At 41.7% G+C, this 15318-nt stretch overlaps 1 protein-coding gene across 4 annotated transcripts in view; it reads right to left on the reverse strand.

The window, feature by feature from the left end:
• Positions 1–15318, reverse strand: part of Tnrc6a (trinucleotide repeat containing adaptor 6A) — a 166173-nt gene that overhangs the window by 69679 nt on the left and 81176 nt on the right. The window contains exons 1-2 of one of the 4 annotated variants that reach the window (XM_050143133.1): positions 9708–10128; positions 9325–9372 (exon numbers count right to left, since the gene is read on the reverse strand). The exons of the other annotated variants lie outside the window; for them this stretch is intronic. Coding sequence (XP_049999090.1) covers positions 9325–9372; positions 9708–9712 — 53 coding nt within the window. The 5' untranslated portion in view covers positions 9713–10128. Of the gene's footprint in view, positions 1–9324; positions 9373–9707; positions 10129–15318 lie in introns of those variants that run through there. 4 annotated transcript variants of the gene reach the window in all.

Raw genomic sequence — 15318 nt, forward strand, 5'->3', positions numbered from 1 at the left:
TACTTAGGAATAAATTTTACAAAGGAAGTACAAACTGTATATTTAAAACACAGTATATCTTTGAAAAAGTAAGGGCCAAAATAACTGGAAAGATTCTATATTTATGAACAACTAGAAGACTTAATGTCATTAAAATGGTGATATTATCTAAGCTGATCTTATAAAAAAAAAACTCTACTTTTTCATTAAAACTGACAAGCTGATCCTAAAATTCACACAAGGGGAACCAATACACTCCTGAGAAGGAGAGAATGGAGGATTCATTTCAAGCCTGCTAACTACAACGCCACAGTAACGAAGAGACTGGAAACTGGCCTACAGATAGCTGACAAACCAAATGTTACAGCTACAGAATCCTGAGACAACGCCCTTCAGAATGAGCAACTGACCTTCAAGAACACCATCTTTTCAACAAATGGTGCCAAACAACTGGAAAATTGTAAGAATGAAATTGGAGCCTTCATATCATGCACAAAAACAACTCAAAATGCAATGACAGACCTAAGTGTAAAAACCGTAAAACTGGGGCTGGAGAGATGGCTCAGTACTTAAGAGGTCCTGAGTTCAATTCCCGGCAACCACATGGTGGCTCACAACCATCTGTAAGGAGGTCTGGTGCCCTCTTCTGGCCTGCAGACATACACACAGACAGAATATTGTATACATAATAAATACATACATGCATACATACATACCATAAAACTATTGGGAAACAAAAATTATTTTGCAACCTTAGAATGAGTACCAATAGCACAAGCAACAGTATTATAGGTAAGTAGACCTAAATATTTGTGCTTCAAGGAACCAACAAGAAAGTGAAAAATTACATAGGAGAAAATACTTGTAAATTATAAGTATAAATACATAATATATAGATATAATACATTAAGAACTCTCAAAACTCAACAATATAAAATACACCCCAAAACTTATGTGGTATGCATGCTTATACACCCAGTTTTTGGAGGAGGAGAAGCAAGAAGGTCAAGAAGTTCAAAGTCATCCTCAGCTACATATCAGGTTTGAGGCTAGCCTGTACTACTTGAAACCCTGCTTCAAAAAACTGAAAACCAATCCATTTAAAAATTTAAAAACAAGCCAGGCATGGTGGTGGATATTTTGAACCCCAGAATTTAGAAAGAAAGCAAAACAGGTTCCAGGCCAGAGTAGCAGTGAGACCGTCGGGGGAGGGGAGGACAAAGCTGGAATTTAAAGACAGAGACTATAAATAGACATTTCTCCAAGTCAAACATCCAATAAAGGCCATGAAAAAAATGCTCAACTTCATCAGTCATTAGAGAAATGCAAATCAGAACCACAATGAGTTGTCTTCGTCCACAAAGATGCCTGCCTACCAATTAATAAGGACAAGTGTCAGCAAGGATGTGTACAAGGGCAGCTGCTGGTGAAGAGAATGGCTTGACTGCATTGTACACTGCCTGGCAGTTCCTCAAAAGGTTACAGCTACCAGACGACCCAGTAATTAATTCCATTCCTAGGTAGATATTCAATAGAAGTAAACCATCCATACAAATATACTAGCACACAAATGTTAATGGAGCATTAGTCAACTCTTAAGTGAAAACAACTGAAACACCTACTAAGTGATGCAGAGATAAATACAATGTGGCACAGTGCTGAGGTCGCACCTTAGCAGCGCAGCACATGCTTGGCATTTGAGGCCCTGAGTTCAATTCCTATCAATTCAGACCAAAAATATCACATATTTATATCAGCAAAAGATGACAAATGGGGCCTGCACAATGGGATGGTATTTTTCACCCATTAAAAGGAATAAAATAGTGACAATGACACACCATGGGTAAAGCTTGAAAATGCACCAAATAACACACACACACACACACACACACACACACACACACACACAATGAAGAATTCTAGTGTATGATTCCATATTTATGAAATGCCCAGAACAGGAAAATCCACAAGTGGCTGGCAGGAGCTGGAAGGCACACTAAATGAAGAGTGACTGCTTAGTATTTGGGGTCTGGGGAGAGGGTGGGTGAGTGTGAACATGGTCTGGAATCACAGAAGTGATGAATGTATAAGCCACATACTTCACATGCATGGCGATTTGATCTCAATAGCGCTAATATTAAAAAACAGAGTCAGCCAGGCAGTGGTGGAGCACGCCTTTAACCACAGCACCCGGGAGGCTGAGGCAGGCAGATCTTTGTGAGTTTGAGGCCAGCTTGGTCTACAAGAGCTAGTTCCAGGACAGGCACCAAAGCTACAGAGAAACCTTGTCTCAAAAAAGCAAAACAAAACACACAAAAAGCTGAGAGTCTGAGTTCAGGGCCAGTGGGGACTACATGATGCAAGAGGAGCAGAAGGAACAGAGAAAGACACCTTTAGAAAGGAATTTGAGAATAGATCAAAAGCAGGACAGCACTAAAAAAAAAAAAAATCTTAGTACTGAGCATAGTTGCCTCTGATTCCACAGCCACTGAGGAATCAGAAGTTTCCTGTAGTTGGCTTACAACTGAAATGCTACCCTGCAGTAAGTAATGCAGAGAAAGCTTATTTACGGCCCTTTCCATTTTTATACTTTGTGACAAGGTCTCAGGTAGCCCAGATGGCCTTAAACTTGCTGACCTTGAATTTGGGTGCCCCCTGCCTCTACCTCAGAAGAGCTGAGATTACAGGTGTATCCCACTAGGAATGGGATCAGACGAGCCTTAGCTACATAAGCAATAAACCTGTTACATGCTCACTAAGCTTCCTGTACGTGCCTCACACCTGCTTGAGGAGTCACAAGAATGCATTTCTCTTGCCCTTCTATTCTATGGCAATTAACAACAGGTAAGCGATACTAGAATGCTCTTCAGGTCAGAGGATATTTAGGTACCAGGCAGCACCATTTCCTCCTGCTAGCTCACATATGCATTTTTCAGGGGACAGAAACAGAAGAAAGAAGGGACAAAAAAAAAAAAAAAAAAAAGAAAGAAAAAAGGGACTAAAGTCAACAAAAACACAGACATCATCCCTACAAAAACATCCAATATCTCTGCAGCAAACTGCCCAATAAACACTACCAGATTGCAATGCACTAAGGACAGCAAAACAAGTGAACTAGATCAGTCTTATTTGTTGTTTTACAAAATTCAATCAATTGCTGTTTGCACAAAATATCTTTTAAGGTTCAAAGTATAAAATTCTTCAACTAGGTTTCAATCTGTTTTGAACATTCCACTTAAAATGGGAAGCTGAGTCATTGTCACATAACACTACTTACTGCCGAAAATTCAAATGTTTCTCCCTGGTTACAAGAAAGGAAATGCTAGGATTTCTGCTGCCTAGCCAACTCAACAGAGTATGCAAATGATATTTAAAGTAAGACATCTTAAATAGAACTTTTAACTCTATTTATGTTCATGGAACTCCTCTTCGAGCTCTTCTAACTCTACTGCATACCAAGTCTTCGGTTCTGAGTGTGTTTGTTTTGTTGTTCTGTTCAAATACATAATCAATTTTCCAAAGTACTTCTCTTCACCTGCCATACCTTATGGCATATCACTCACAGCATGAGCACCTTACCTTGTCTGCAGCTACAATGCCAAGATAATCTAAATACCCGGCACAATGATGCAGATCGTACTGAACTGAGAAGTATATGGCAAGATCCCAAATTTTAGGTCAAGCTGAGCTTCCTAGTGAGAATTTGTCTCAAAAACAAAATAAATAAAATATAGAATACAAATTACAAACCTAACCAATGTTTAATTTTCTTACCAACCATCATTGATCAAAGTTGAAAACAACCTTACCTTTATGTCCACTAACAAGGAAGCTATCTTCAAAAACACTTTTAAACACCAGGTTGTTTAATCCCAGCATTTGGGAGGCACAGACAGGCGGATCTCTATGAGTTCAAGGCCAGCCTAGTCTACAGAGCAAGTTCTAGGACAGGCTCCAAAGCTACAGAGAAACCTGTCTTAAAAAAACAAAAAGAAAGAAAAAGATACCCTCTTTTTAAAAAAAAGTAGCAATCACAACCACTAGTCAATTTAAAGTAGATTTAAAATTTCTGTAATTTTAAAACTTGGGTGTCAGTTTAAACTAAACTGAAATTATAGCATTTCCTATAATGAAAGAAACATTAAGTAGGCCAGCATAAAGGTGCAAGTGTTGAATAATGCTACAGAAAAGAAAATTCCTTTCAAATGGTCAAGAACACCTGCAGAGATGTGTGAGAACACATACATCACCAATGGTGAGAAACACTTCAACCAACAAGAATTAACCTCAATCTGATCATTCAGAAGTGATAGGACAACCCCAAATTGAATTATGTAAAACAACTAATCAAAAAATTGCACTCTCACAAAAGGGGTAGCAAGGAAGCTTCAGAGACAAGACAGCTAATGCAACCCTGGATCCAGTGTAATGAAAAGCATGAGCATGTTACCCTAGTTTTGGTACTTTGCTTAAGGTTACAAATGACTTTTTGTTAAAATTAATTGTATTTTTAATTATGTGTGCATATGTGAGTGCCAAGTACCCATGGAGTCCAGAAGAGGCTAGTAGATCCCCCAGAGCTGGAGTTACAAGTGGTTGTGAGCCAGCCAACTCAGGCACTAAGAACTGAACTGAGTGCAACTTGGGTCCTCTGTAAGAGCAACAAGAGAATTGCCTAGCCATCTCTCCAGCCCTCAAATAATTTTTTTTAAAATGAAGGGTGAACGCCATCTCAATCTGGAGTAAGAATATCCAAACTGAAAAGAATACATATAACGCATGCCATTTTAGTATTTCCAATCATGGGCAATACTTCTGAGTTTGTCATAAAATCAAACTGTAAAAGACTTCATGCCTTTCAAATTATACTTTCAGACATATTTAATATACCAAAATTCAAAAGAGATTATAAACTATTCTTTTTATAATGTTCATGTTCAAATTTTACAGAGCAGAGTCAGTTTTAAGCTAAGCCCCCAGTCCGTATTCATTTATCCTCGCAGCTAATTCGCCATATCATCACCAAATAAAGCTAGAAAGAAGCCTAGTCTACAAACCACATCAGCAAACAACAGCAACGCCTAGCAAATCAGGATGATTTTTCACCTAAACAACTGGAGACCAGCAACAACAAATAGCCTTATCTAGAGAGAGGTACAGCCTGGCTCACTTCTGTTGTCTTGGGTCTCTTGTGACATAGCATCTGTTTCAGATATTCATAGTTCAGTCAAAAGTATCCTAGGTTAGATGCTATAGGGCAACCTTTTATATTTGCTGTGCAATGGCATTTAACAGTTGGTTTGGGGAGCAGGGATCACTATCACAAATTTTGCTAACTTCTACTTCCACGATACGCCTAAATTATAGAAAGCACTAGAATGGGCATGAGACATAGTGAGATAATTGGTTTTTTTTTTCTGTCCAAAGAGCAGAAATGTACATTATGTTTTATCTACTGTGCAATGAAAAGACCAGAATTGAGTGAGAAGACCTGTTGGAGTCCCAGCTCTGTATCTAGATAGTCCCTCAATCAGCATTCTCACTTAAGAAGTAATAGACACCAACTGATGCCTTAAGATCTAGCTCTAACTATTCACTAACTCTGTAACTTTAGCCTCCAAATATACTTTCAAAAAGTGTAACAACTGGGGGCTAGAGGAATGACTCAGCAGTTAAAAGCACTGGCTGCTTTTCTAAAAGATCCAGGCTTGATTCACACGGCACCTCACAACCATCCGTAACACCACTTCCAGGGGATCCAATTCCCTTTCCCTCTTCTGGACACCCATACATGTAAAAAAAAAAAAAAAATTAATTGTTTTGCATCAACTGAGTTGTAGTAGTTAATGGAGGTTTTCTGTCTCCCCTCTAAACTGTGACTGTAACTTATCATTGTTTCTCCTCACATAAATTTCTATTTCAATAAATTTCATTGGAGACTGGGTCAATCTCTCATTTACCCTAAATGCAGAACACCCCTCACTACTAATCTGCTTTGAAATCCCAGGTTCCACTTCCTCAGTAACTCATCTTCTCACCTTCCCTACCAGCACGTACACACCTGGTCACAACTGCTAGGCTACAAGAGTTTCCTATCACACTGGCATCCTACCATAAGGCTGGCAGAGGCCCCTTAGACCATCTAAATGTGTAAGTTCTCGGCCTGACATTCAAAGCCCTCCACATAACATACCTTAAGAGAGTCTGATTAATTACTTGCTCTTTCTGCTAGACTAAATTCCCGTATGCTTACTGGATTTGGAGTCTCCATTTCTTCTGTTCTAACATCCTCTCTGAACTTGGATTTGGTTCCTAAGCTCCACTCCAATGGTAGTCACCCTCATCTAGACATCACAGCTCCCTCTTTTGAATGAAGTACATGGTACTGCAAAATGAGACAATTCTAAAGGTCAAAAAGTGAATTTTAAATGCTAGCTAACCTAATGAGTAAAATGTCTGTTTTACCATTTTGCTTAACTGCCACTGGACACCTGGACTATCTTGGAAAGGATTTGCCACTTATCCCTGGAAAGAAAAATGGCAACACAACTCTGACACACACAACACAGCTTTCAAGCTGGACTCACATATTGGGGTTTGCTGGGCTTCCATTATACAAAAAAAGAGGCTTATATGAATTCATCATTTATATACTTAGGACTTTTCAAAACCTGAACCAAGATCTCTAACAGTCCTGCCCCCCATTCCCACCTTCTACCAGAGATGTTTGTCAGAATCTGAAAACACTCTGATCATTACAAACACTGAGTAGGGAGTACTCCTGGTAGATGCTGGACATCCTACACTACAAAGGACAGTCCTCAAATAATTTAATTAGCTGCTGTAAAATATAAGCAGTGTCCATAGTGAAAAGGTCCAAGATAAACATATCGCATGCGGTTGTAGGGTCTACTTTTGAAAAGAAATGTTCTAATTTTTCAAAGTGAAGCATGTTACCTTCAGTAAGAGTTTAAACAGAGCATGAAGGCTGATGACTCCTGCAATTACCAGTGGTAAGACCTCCTGTAGTTACTCAAACCTCTTTATATCTCAAACCTCTTATATGTAAAGCAAGGCTAAGAGCCCTTAATTCACCCAGCCTCTTGAGGGTAAGGAGGCATGCAAAGTCTTTGGATGAGTACAGCAAGCAGATGATGATTAGTTAAGTTTACCCACATTCATCCCTCCCTGGTTCATAGAAAATACTAAATTTACTAGAGTGAATACTACCTGCCATGGAGTCCTGAGTAGGGTACTAATAAAAGATTGATTTTTTTTTTTTTCCAAAACAGGGTTTCTCTGTAGCTTTGGGGCCTGTCTTGGAACTAGCTCTTGTAGACCAGGCTGGCCTCGAACTCAGAGACCTGCCCGTCTCTGCCTTCCGAGTGCTGGGATTAAAGGTTTGCACCACCACCACCAGGCAAAGAGTGACACTTTTTACTTGAAGCATGTGTCCATCTAATCTCTTTCTCTACTCAAAGCACCTTAATTGCTCCCTTCTCACTGTACAGTGCTTTTTAAAAAAATCTCAATATTTTTCTTTTTCACATTATATGATCAACTGAGGTGCTTCAAGCACATGGTGGACCACCATCCCCTTCTGACCCCTACATCAACTACCTTGTATTACCATTATTTATGCACATGTTATAGTTTCCCCACCAGATTGTACATGCCTTCTATGGACAGTGACAGCAATGGATTCCTTTTTATGTAACCCAAGGGGCCTAAGAGATCTTAGCAACTGGATGAATCAAGCCTCTCATTTCATAGATTAGACAGAGAAAGGCCAAGTGACTTGCCAAGAGTCAAGGTCATTTTAAGAGGCAGAGCTGGAATTCAAACTCTGATACAAGGCCAATAGAAGAGAGTCCAAGTTCTGCCCGATCATGATGAAGTAAAAACCATGCTTGTATTACAATGTTTACCTAAGGTCTAGGTACCCTCACAGAAACAAGACCTATGTGGCTGCCTGCTGAAACAAAAATGGAGGGAGAAAAAGACCCAACACCTACACTGTTACTAAAATTACACCTTAATAATTCAATCTATTTTGTTTGGCTCTGTCTCTTATTATTTCTTTCCCAGTTTTTGGCAACATAACTTGTTTAAGCATACAGATGACAGTTATTTAGCCACTGATAGCAGCTTTAATGTCCCTTTAAATGATTCCGTAATTATTTAGAGTTCCAGAACACCTCTCACTGGGTAAGCCAATCCTGTTCCTTTGCCAACAGAACAGATTCTTTAACAGTCACCCCAACAGATTAACATAAATTCAAAGAGCCAGAAATTTGGAATAATTTCTACATGGTGAAAAGTATTTGTACAATTACAAGTGTGTTAATAACCCCAACATAAGCCTAGAACTTTTAACAAACAAACGTAAGTCACGAATGAAGCTGTTCAGATTGTATTAATCTCGAAGTTTCTGTGAGTCCAAATATGATGCAAAAGAAAAAAAGTGAATAGGGAAGGGAAAGCCTGTTTTAAAATGGCTCTGAAAAAGGGTTAAGTATAGCACAATTCCCTGATGGTGAAGCAATTACAGCTCAATAAAACCAAACGTTTTCCAGAAATGCATCACTTGGCGGTGGGGGACAAGAAACAACCCTTTTCTTTGAGGTAGTATTTGATGCTTAAGTTACCAGTGCAAAAGCACTCAGAGCACTCAGGCCCAACAGAAGTGATAATCACTTACTGAGAACGATTTTTAATTACTTTCCCAGCTGATAAAAAGAGCACACACTGAACACAGACTAAAATGCAGTTTCAAAGAAAACAAAACGCAGTTTATGCTCGACGAAGTTCAAGGACAAAACTGTTTCCAATGCAACAGAATCCGCCTGACTACGATGTGCAGAGACAGAGAGGAAAAAAATGCGAACACATAGTATCTTTTTATAAAGGCAACAATTTAGCTACAAAGTAATAACGGGGAAGCCAAAACAGTTTGACAGCCCGCCATAAGGGCCGCCTCAATCATGAGTCACACAATGCCTGCAACCATTTACAATAGTAATTAATGCACAAGTCCCCTAATTAAATTCTAAAAGGGTGAGAATGCTTTAACTAAGTTTACAAGAACTGCCTTTTGCTTTTCTTTTTAAGAACGAACACACTCTTAATTACGCGTCTCCCTGCAATGCCCCCCCCATGCAATATCCCTGAGGACGTTTTTCTCCCGAATGTCTGTTCCCTGCGTGTGAAAGCAAATGACACGGGATGGGGGGTGCTGGGGGCGGGGGGGGGTAGAGTCCGTAAACCCAGGAAGGGCGAAGCAGAAGCAGAGTAGAAACACACGATTATAAAGGGGGCGGGAGACTGAAGGCTCGCCCATCTTACCTGTTAAGATTTCTCTCTACGTCTTTGGTAGCTTTAGCTTCCAATTCTCTGAAACAGGAAACAAAAACAAACAAACAAAAAAAAAAAAACGGGGGAGGGGGATGCGCGTGAAAACGGAGCTTCTGCGGCAGAGCGCCCGCGCGGTGGGGGAGGGGCGGGGCTGCGGGCTGCAGCGCTGCGGGCCTCCGAGCCCAGGACGACCGAGGCCAGCGCCGCAGCCCGCGCGGGGCCGAAGCTTCCCGGGCCGCCCGCGGCCTCCCACCCAGGCCCGCGCACCCCGGGGACTGCCCCGTGCTACCGCCGCCCCGCAGCCCGAGGGGTCCTGCGGCAGCGCCGACGGCTACCTCCCGACCCCGAGCGAGACTCCCCTCCGGTCCGCTCACCTCATGTGTGTAAAGTGCACGAGCGCGTGGGGCGCGGGGAAAGAGGCTCGCGAGCCTCAAGCCCTCCGCAGCGCCGCGGGGACAGGCCCGAGCCGCTGCACCAGCGCCATTTTCTACACCGACCCGCTGCCGCCGCCGCCGCCGCCACCGCTGCCGCCGCAGGCCCCAGACCGGAAGTGAATGCCCTACTGGCAACCCCTTCCGGGGGCGCGGGGCCCGGAGCCCCAAGATGGAGGCCCTAGCAACTAGGCCTGCTGGACAGGGCAGACGCTTGGCAACGGCCCGACGCAGCCGGGACCTCGCCGGAGCTGTCGGGAAACTCCGAGGCTCCCCGCAAATGTCTTCGAGGCCTGGAGAGAGCAGACCGCAGCCTTTCTCGCCGAGGCCGGCTCGGGTTTGAGTCCGATCCTCCCCTCCTCCTTCTTTACTGCGACACAAGTTTCCTTCCCCTCTGCCCGGCCCCCCTCCCTCACAGAAACACGCCTTTAAAAAAAAAAAATCCACCAAACCGCAAATTCCACCCTTGCCGCTGCCGGAGGAGCCCGCCCCGTTTTTAAATTCACCCACATCTAATTACTTTTGACCTTGAGCCAGATTATTCAACCTCTCCGCTCGCGTCTCTCCTCAGGTGACGAAAGCGTACCTGAGGCCGGTTGTGAGGTTTCAGTACGATTTGACGCCTAAAATTTTACACAGCCTTGACTCAGCAATTCCACTTCCACTCATTTCTACTCAAGAAATAATCACTTGGGGTATCGCTTTTGAGTACTTCATCGTCAAGATAATAACTCACGACACTGGGAAGGGTGAAAACTGTTAACTAGCTCCGAAGTCCGGCGACATGAGAGGGCTTTAAAAGCATGCAGCCACTTGCGGCGCAGGAAAAGATGGAGTGGGAAAATACCGGCCCGGAGGACTTGGTTACAATAAAAGAATGAAAAGGCAGATTCCAGAGTAGTCCGCAGAAAAACATGTGAACACCTAATTGTGAACACTGTAAGATAAATACCCGTAAAGCATATAAATCTATATATAGATACAATAAGATGCAGCAATATAAATCATGGGGATATAATTAGTGCAATAATTGTAAAAAATTACAATGTAGGCACATACCTGAATGTAAATACAATAAGATACAGACCTACAGGTAGATGAGGCAATATAATGCGTTAAGTGCACATAGGTACGTATATTCTTGTATATTAAGTGCACATAGGTACATATATTCTTGTATATTAAGTGCACATAGGTACATATATTCTTGTATATTCGATGCACACAGTGCTTCTTGTGATTGCCATTTTTTTTTTTTTTTTTTGCTTTCTCAGAAAACTCACTCTGCAGATTACTTCCTTTTGCTCTTTTCTGCCCTAAATCCTCCAACTGGCTTAGACATGCTCCACTCTCTCCCATGAAACAAGCTATGTGACTGTCTGTTCTGTTCTGGGAGAAATGTGTGTTGTACTAAATACATAAATTAGTGTTTTTAATTTTATGAGCCTATAGACATTTTTTTGAAAAAAATTATAAAATATAAAATGAAGAGTACCAAGTAAATGCCAGTAAGTTTTGAGACGTGGGTCTGACTTACTATGTAGCCTGGTTAGCCTAGACCTCTCTATGTAGGCCAGACTGGCCTCAAACTCTCAGTGGTCTGCCTGCCTCTGTCTTCGGAATGCTAGTGCTCTATCACAAATCCCCAGCTTCAAACTTAAGTAGGACCTATCCTGGTTAGTTTCTTTGTTAAACTGACCCAAACTGGAATCATCTAGGAAGAGGAACCCCGACAGAGTTTGCCTATAGGTGGATGTATAGGCATTTTCTTGATTGATGGGTGTGGAGAGGCTCAGCTCACTGTGGGTAGCACCATCCCTGGGCCTGCTATCCCAGGCTGTATAAGAAAGTAAGCTACAGGTACTTGGGAGGCAGAGGAAGGTGGATATCCATGAGTTTGAGCCCAGCCTGGTCTACAAAGCAAGTTCCAGGACAGTCAGGGCTATTATACAGAGAAACTCTGGGGGGAGGGGGAGTAGGGGGAAAAAAAGTAGAAAAAAAAAAGAAGGTGGGTTCCGAGCCATTGGGAGCAAGCCAGTACAGTAAGCAGCACTCCTCCATGCCTCTGCTTCAGTTCCTGCCTTGAGTTCCTGCTCTGACTTCCCTGTATGATGAACTATAAACTGTGAGCTGAAACAAACCCTCTCCTCCCCAAGTTGCTTGTCACTGTGGTGTCCATCACAGTAACAGAAGGCAGACTAAGACAGGGCCTTTCCTCTATTTATTCGCTTGTCTTTCTGTTCAGTTCCTAAGGTTGCTCCAACGCGAATTTTCTCCAATCTCTCATCCTTGCCTTACTGAGAAGGCTAAATGACTGGACTAATAATTCACAAATTATGTATTTGGAAGGCAAGGATTAATTTTTCCTCTTTATCAAAAACCAAAATGGAGACAGCAGAAACAGCTTAATAGTGAAGAGCACTTGGTACTCTTCCAGAGGACCCGAGTTCAGTTCCCAACACCCATACCGTAGTTCACAGCTGTCTGTAATTCCAGTTCCAGGACATCCATTGGCCTCTTCTGGCCTCTTCAGGCATCAGGCACACATGTGCTGTACACACATATACACAAGCAAAACATTCATATATGCAAATTTTTCTTTGCAATGCTCAGCATAGCAAAAATGTATGCTAAGTAGCACTATACCACTGAGCTACATCCCCAACCAGTATTTTTAAATTGAGAAAGTCTTCACAGTAATAAATAGAAAGAAGTTGAAAACATGAACATGGATAAGCTTTCCTGGAGAGAGTGTATTTACATCATTTAATTACAATTTCTTCAGTATTTAATGTGCTATCCCAAACTATTCTAAGTACTTTACAAATACTAATTAGTCACTAATTGTTGTCTTTCTACAGCCCATTGAGGTGGGAGTGTTACACCCCTTTTACTAGCAGTTGTGATTAATTTTTCCCAAAATCACGTAAGTAATAAGTGATTTAAGATTTTTTTTTTTTTTTTTTTTTGGTTTTCGAGACAGGGTTTCTCTGTAGCTTTTAGAGCCTGCCCTGGAACTAGCTCTGTAGACCAGGCTGGCCTTGAACTCACAGAGATCCACCTGCCTCTGCCTCCCGAGTGCTGAGATTAAAGGTGTGTGCCAACACAGCCCGGTTGTGATTAAGATTTTATGTGTGTGTGTGTATGTGTGTGTGTGTGTGTTTTACATGGATATAGTCGACCACGTTGGTGGCGCCAAGTTGTAGTTGGAATGCTGCTCATTTGTTCCCGGACACTTTGACCCGAAATAATCATTCAGAAACTATATTACTTATAATACTGTTTGGCCAATGGCTTAAGCATATTGATAGCTAGCTCTTATATCCTAAACTAACCCATCTCCATTAATCTGTGCATCACCATGAAGTTGTGGCCTACCAGCAAAGTTTTTGGCAGGCTCCTCTAGTGGAGGCTACACGGCTTCTACCTGACTCTGCCTACTCTCTCTATACATCTCTTTCAGCCTGGCTTTACTCTGTTAAGCTATTGGCTGAAAGCAGCTTTAATAACCAATGGCAATAAAAACATATTCACAGCATACATCAACTCCCACATCATATATGTGTGTGTGTGTGTGTGTGTGTATAGTTTGACTCTAAAGCCCCCTCCTAAACACTATATTGCAGATCTCAAGTACATTAGACCTAACATATTTTTTGATGATACTTTATAACTACAACCTTTTGCCACTCAAAAATGATGATCACAGATAATATAATCTATCAACCAACTACAATCATTTTAAATATGTACATATATGTATACATACATATGCCGTAAAGGAGACAGAGTAACTGAAAGGAAATCAAATGTCACTCGGTCTGTAAATGCTCTGATGACTCCATGGAGGAACTGTGCCCCACACAGAGACTGACATAGCAGAGTCTAGCCAATTACACCTCAAAGACTGAAATTACACTGCACACACCATAGCTCTAGAACAAACAAGCTCTGAGCAAACAGAAATAAATTCACTTATATAGTGCAGTTTTGCTTTTGTGTTTAGATAGGTTCTCACTATGTATGTGAACTCACTATGCAGACAAGGTTGGCCTCCAGCTCACCAAGATCCCCCTGACTCTGCTTCCTGGGTGCTGAGATTAAAGGTTATATGCCACCACACCTGGCTTTCTTATGAACTTTAAATCACCTCTGAAGTATTTATAATACCCAGTACAAAGTGAATATCCACAAAGAGTTACTAAACTGTATTACTAAGGAAATAATAACGGAAGTCTATGGGTACCCGGGACTGACACAATGTTGTCATAAGTACTTTCTATGTGCAGCTTATTGAAGCTGAAGATGTGGACCCCAGCTAGACACTTCATTAATGAACATTCCTATGATACCATAAAAGAGCCAAGGAATGCACCCTGAGGAAGCCTGATACTCCAGTGATGAAATTATCAAGACGGGAGGGGGAAACAGGGTAAGCATGTTGTAATGGAGCCAAGTGACAGGCCAATAGGAAAAGGACCAGTCCATAAGCTGTCCCAACTAGAGACCTAAAAATTAATTTTAACACCACCACCCCCATCTTTCAATGCAACTGCAGGACATTTTATTTTGGAAATATCCTCTTCGTTTTTTCTTCCTCTCTTTTCTCACTGACACCCCCCCTTCCAGCACACCCTGAAAACTCCAGTGTCCCTTTCTCAATCCCTTCTTTTTTCCTTATGGTGCTATGCTTTCCACAAAACATGATTCACCCATTTAAAGGGGAAACCCTCATGTATTATGACAAACGTATTCATGTAACCACAACCACAATCAGTATTAAAGGGTTCTGTCACTCAAGAAAATTCCCTTGTGCCTCTTCTCAGTCCCTTTCTCCCATCCTCTCCCATACACTGAGCACCTAAAAACTACTTCTACGGTTTACATCTCCACAAATCAGTACTCTCATTCTGGAAGCTCATATAATGGAGTCACGCCCTATATACCCTTTTCCGTCTGATTTCTCTAGCTGAACAAATCGAAGATTTATTTATATGCTCTGTGTACCAAATTTGTTTCTTTTTTGTGGGTAATACCCATTGAATAGATATACCACAAATGCTTGCTAATCCTCCTATTGATCAGTTATTGCTTTTAGTTAGGGACTATTACTATTACACAGTGGACATCTGTGGAACAATTTCATCTGAATTCAAACATTCCCTCCTGGAGGGAGGAAGAAAACTCCTCACAAGTTTGGGAAATGCTGAAACTGATCAAGTTCACAAGGCTCCCCTCCAAGGTCCTATCAACAATGAACAATTGCCAGGGAGAAAAGACTCTAACTGAAGGAGTTTCATGTGTTCATTCTGAAAGCTTCCGGGTGCAGCTTTCTTGAGCAGTTGTCCAGGCTGAGGTGAGCTTATCAGTGATGCAGCGGCCTTTGCGTTACCCCTGCTCCTATACTTCCTCACCCATATCCCTGTAAGGGACCCAGTAAAACCCTTGTTTATTAAAGCTGGCTTTTGGTGGCACTATGACTCTGGTCTGTGGTAGATGCCCCATCTGGGAGGAGTAGACATTATTCTGCATCTCCCCAGGAAACGTTGGCACA

The sequence above is a fragment of the Alexandromys fortis genome, unplaced genomic scaffold (genome assembly GCF_014885135.2).
Source record: "Alexandromys fortis isolate MF-2015 unplaced genomic scaffold, M_Fortis_MF-2015_v1.1 scaffold_45, whole genome shotgun sequence".
Taxonomy (NCBI): domain Eukaryota; kingdom Metazoa; phylum Chordata; class Mammalia; order Rodentia; family Cricetidae; genus Alexandromys; species Alexandromys fortis.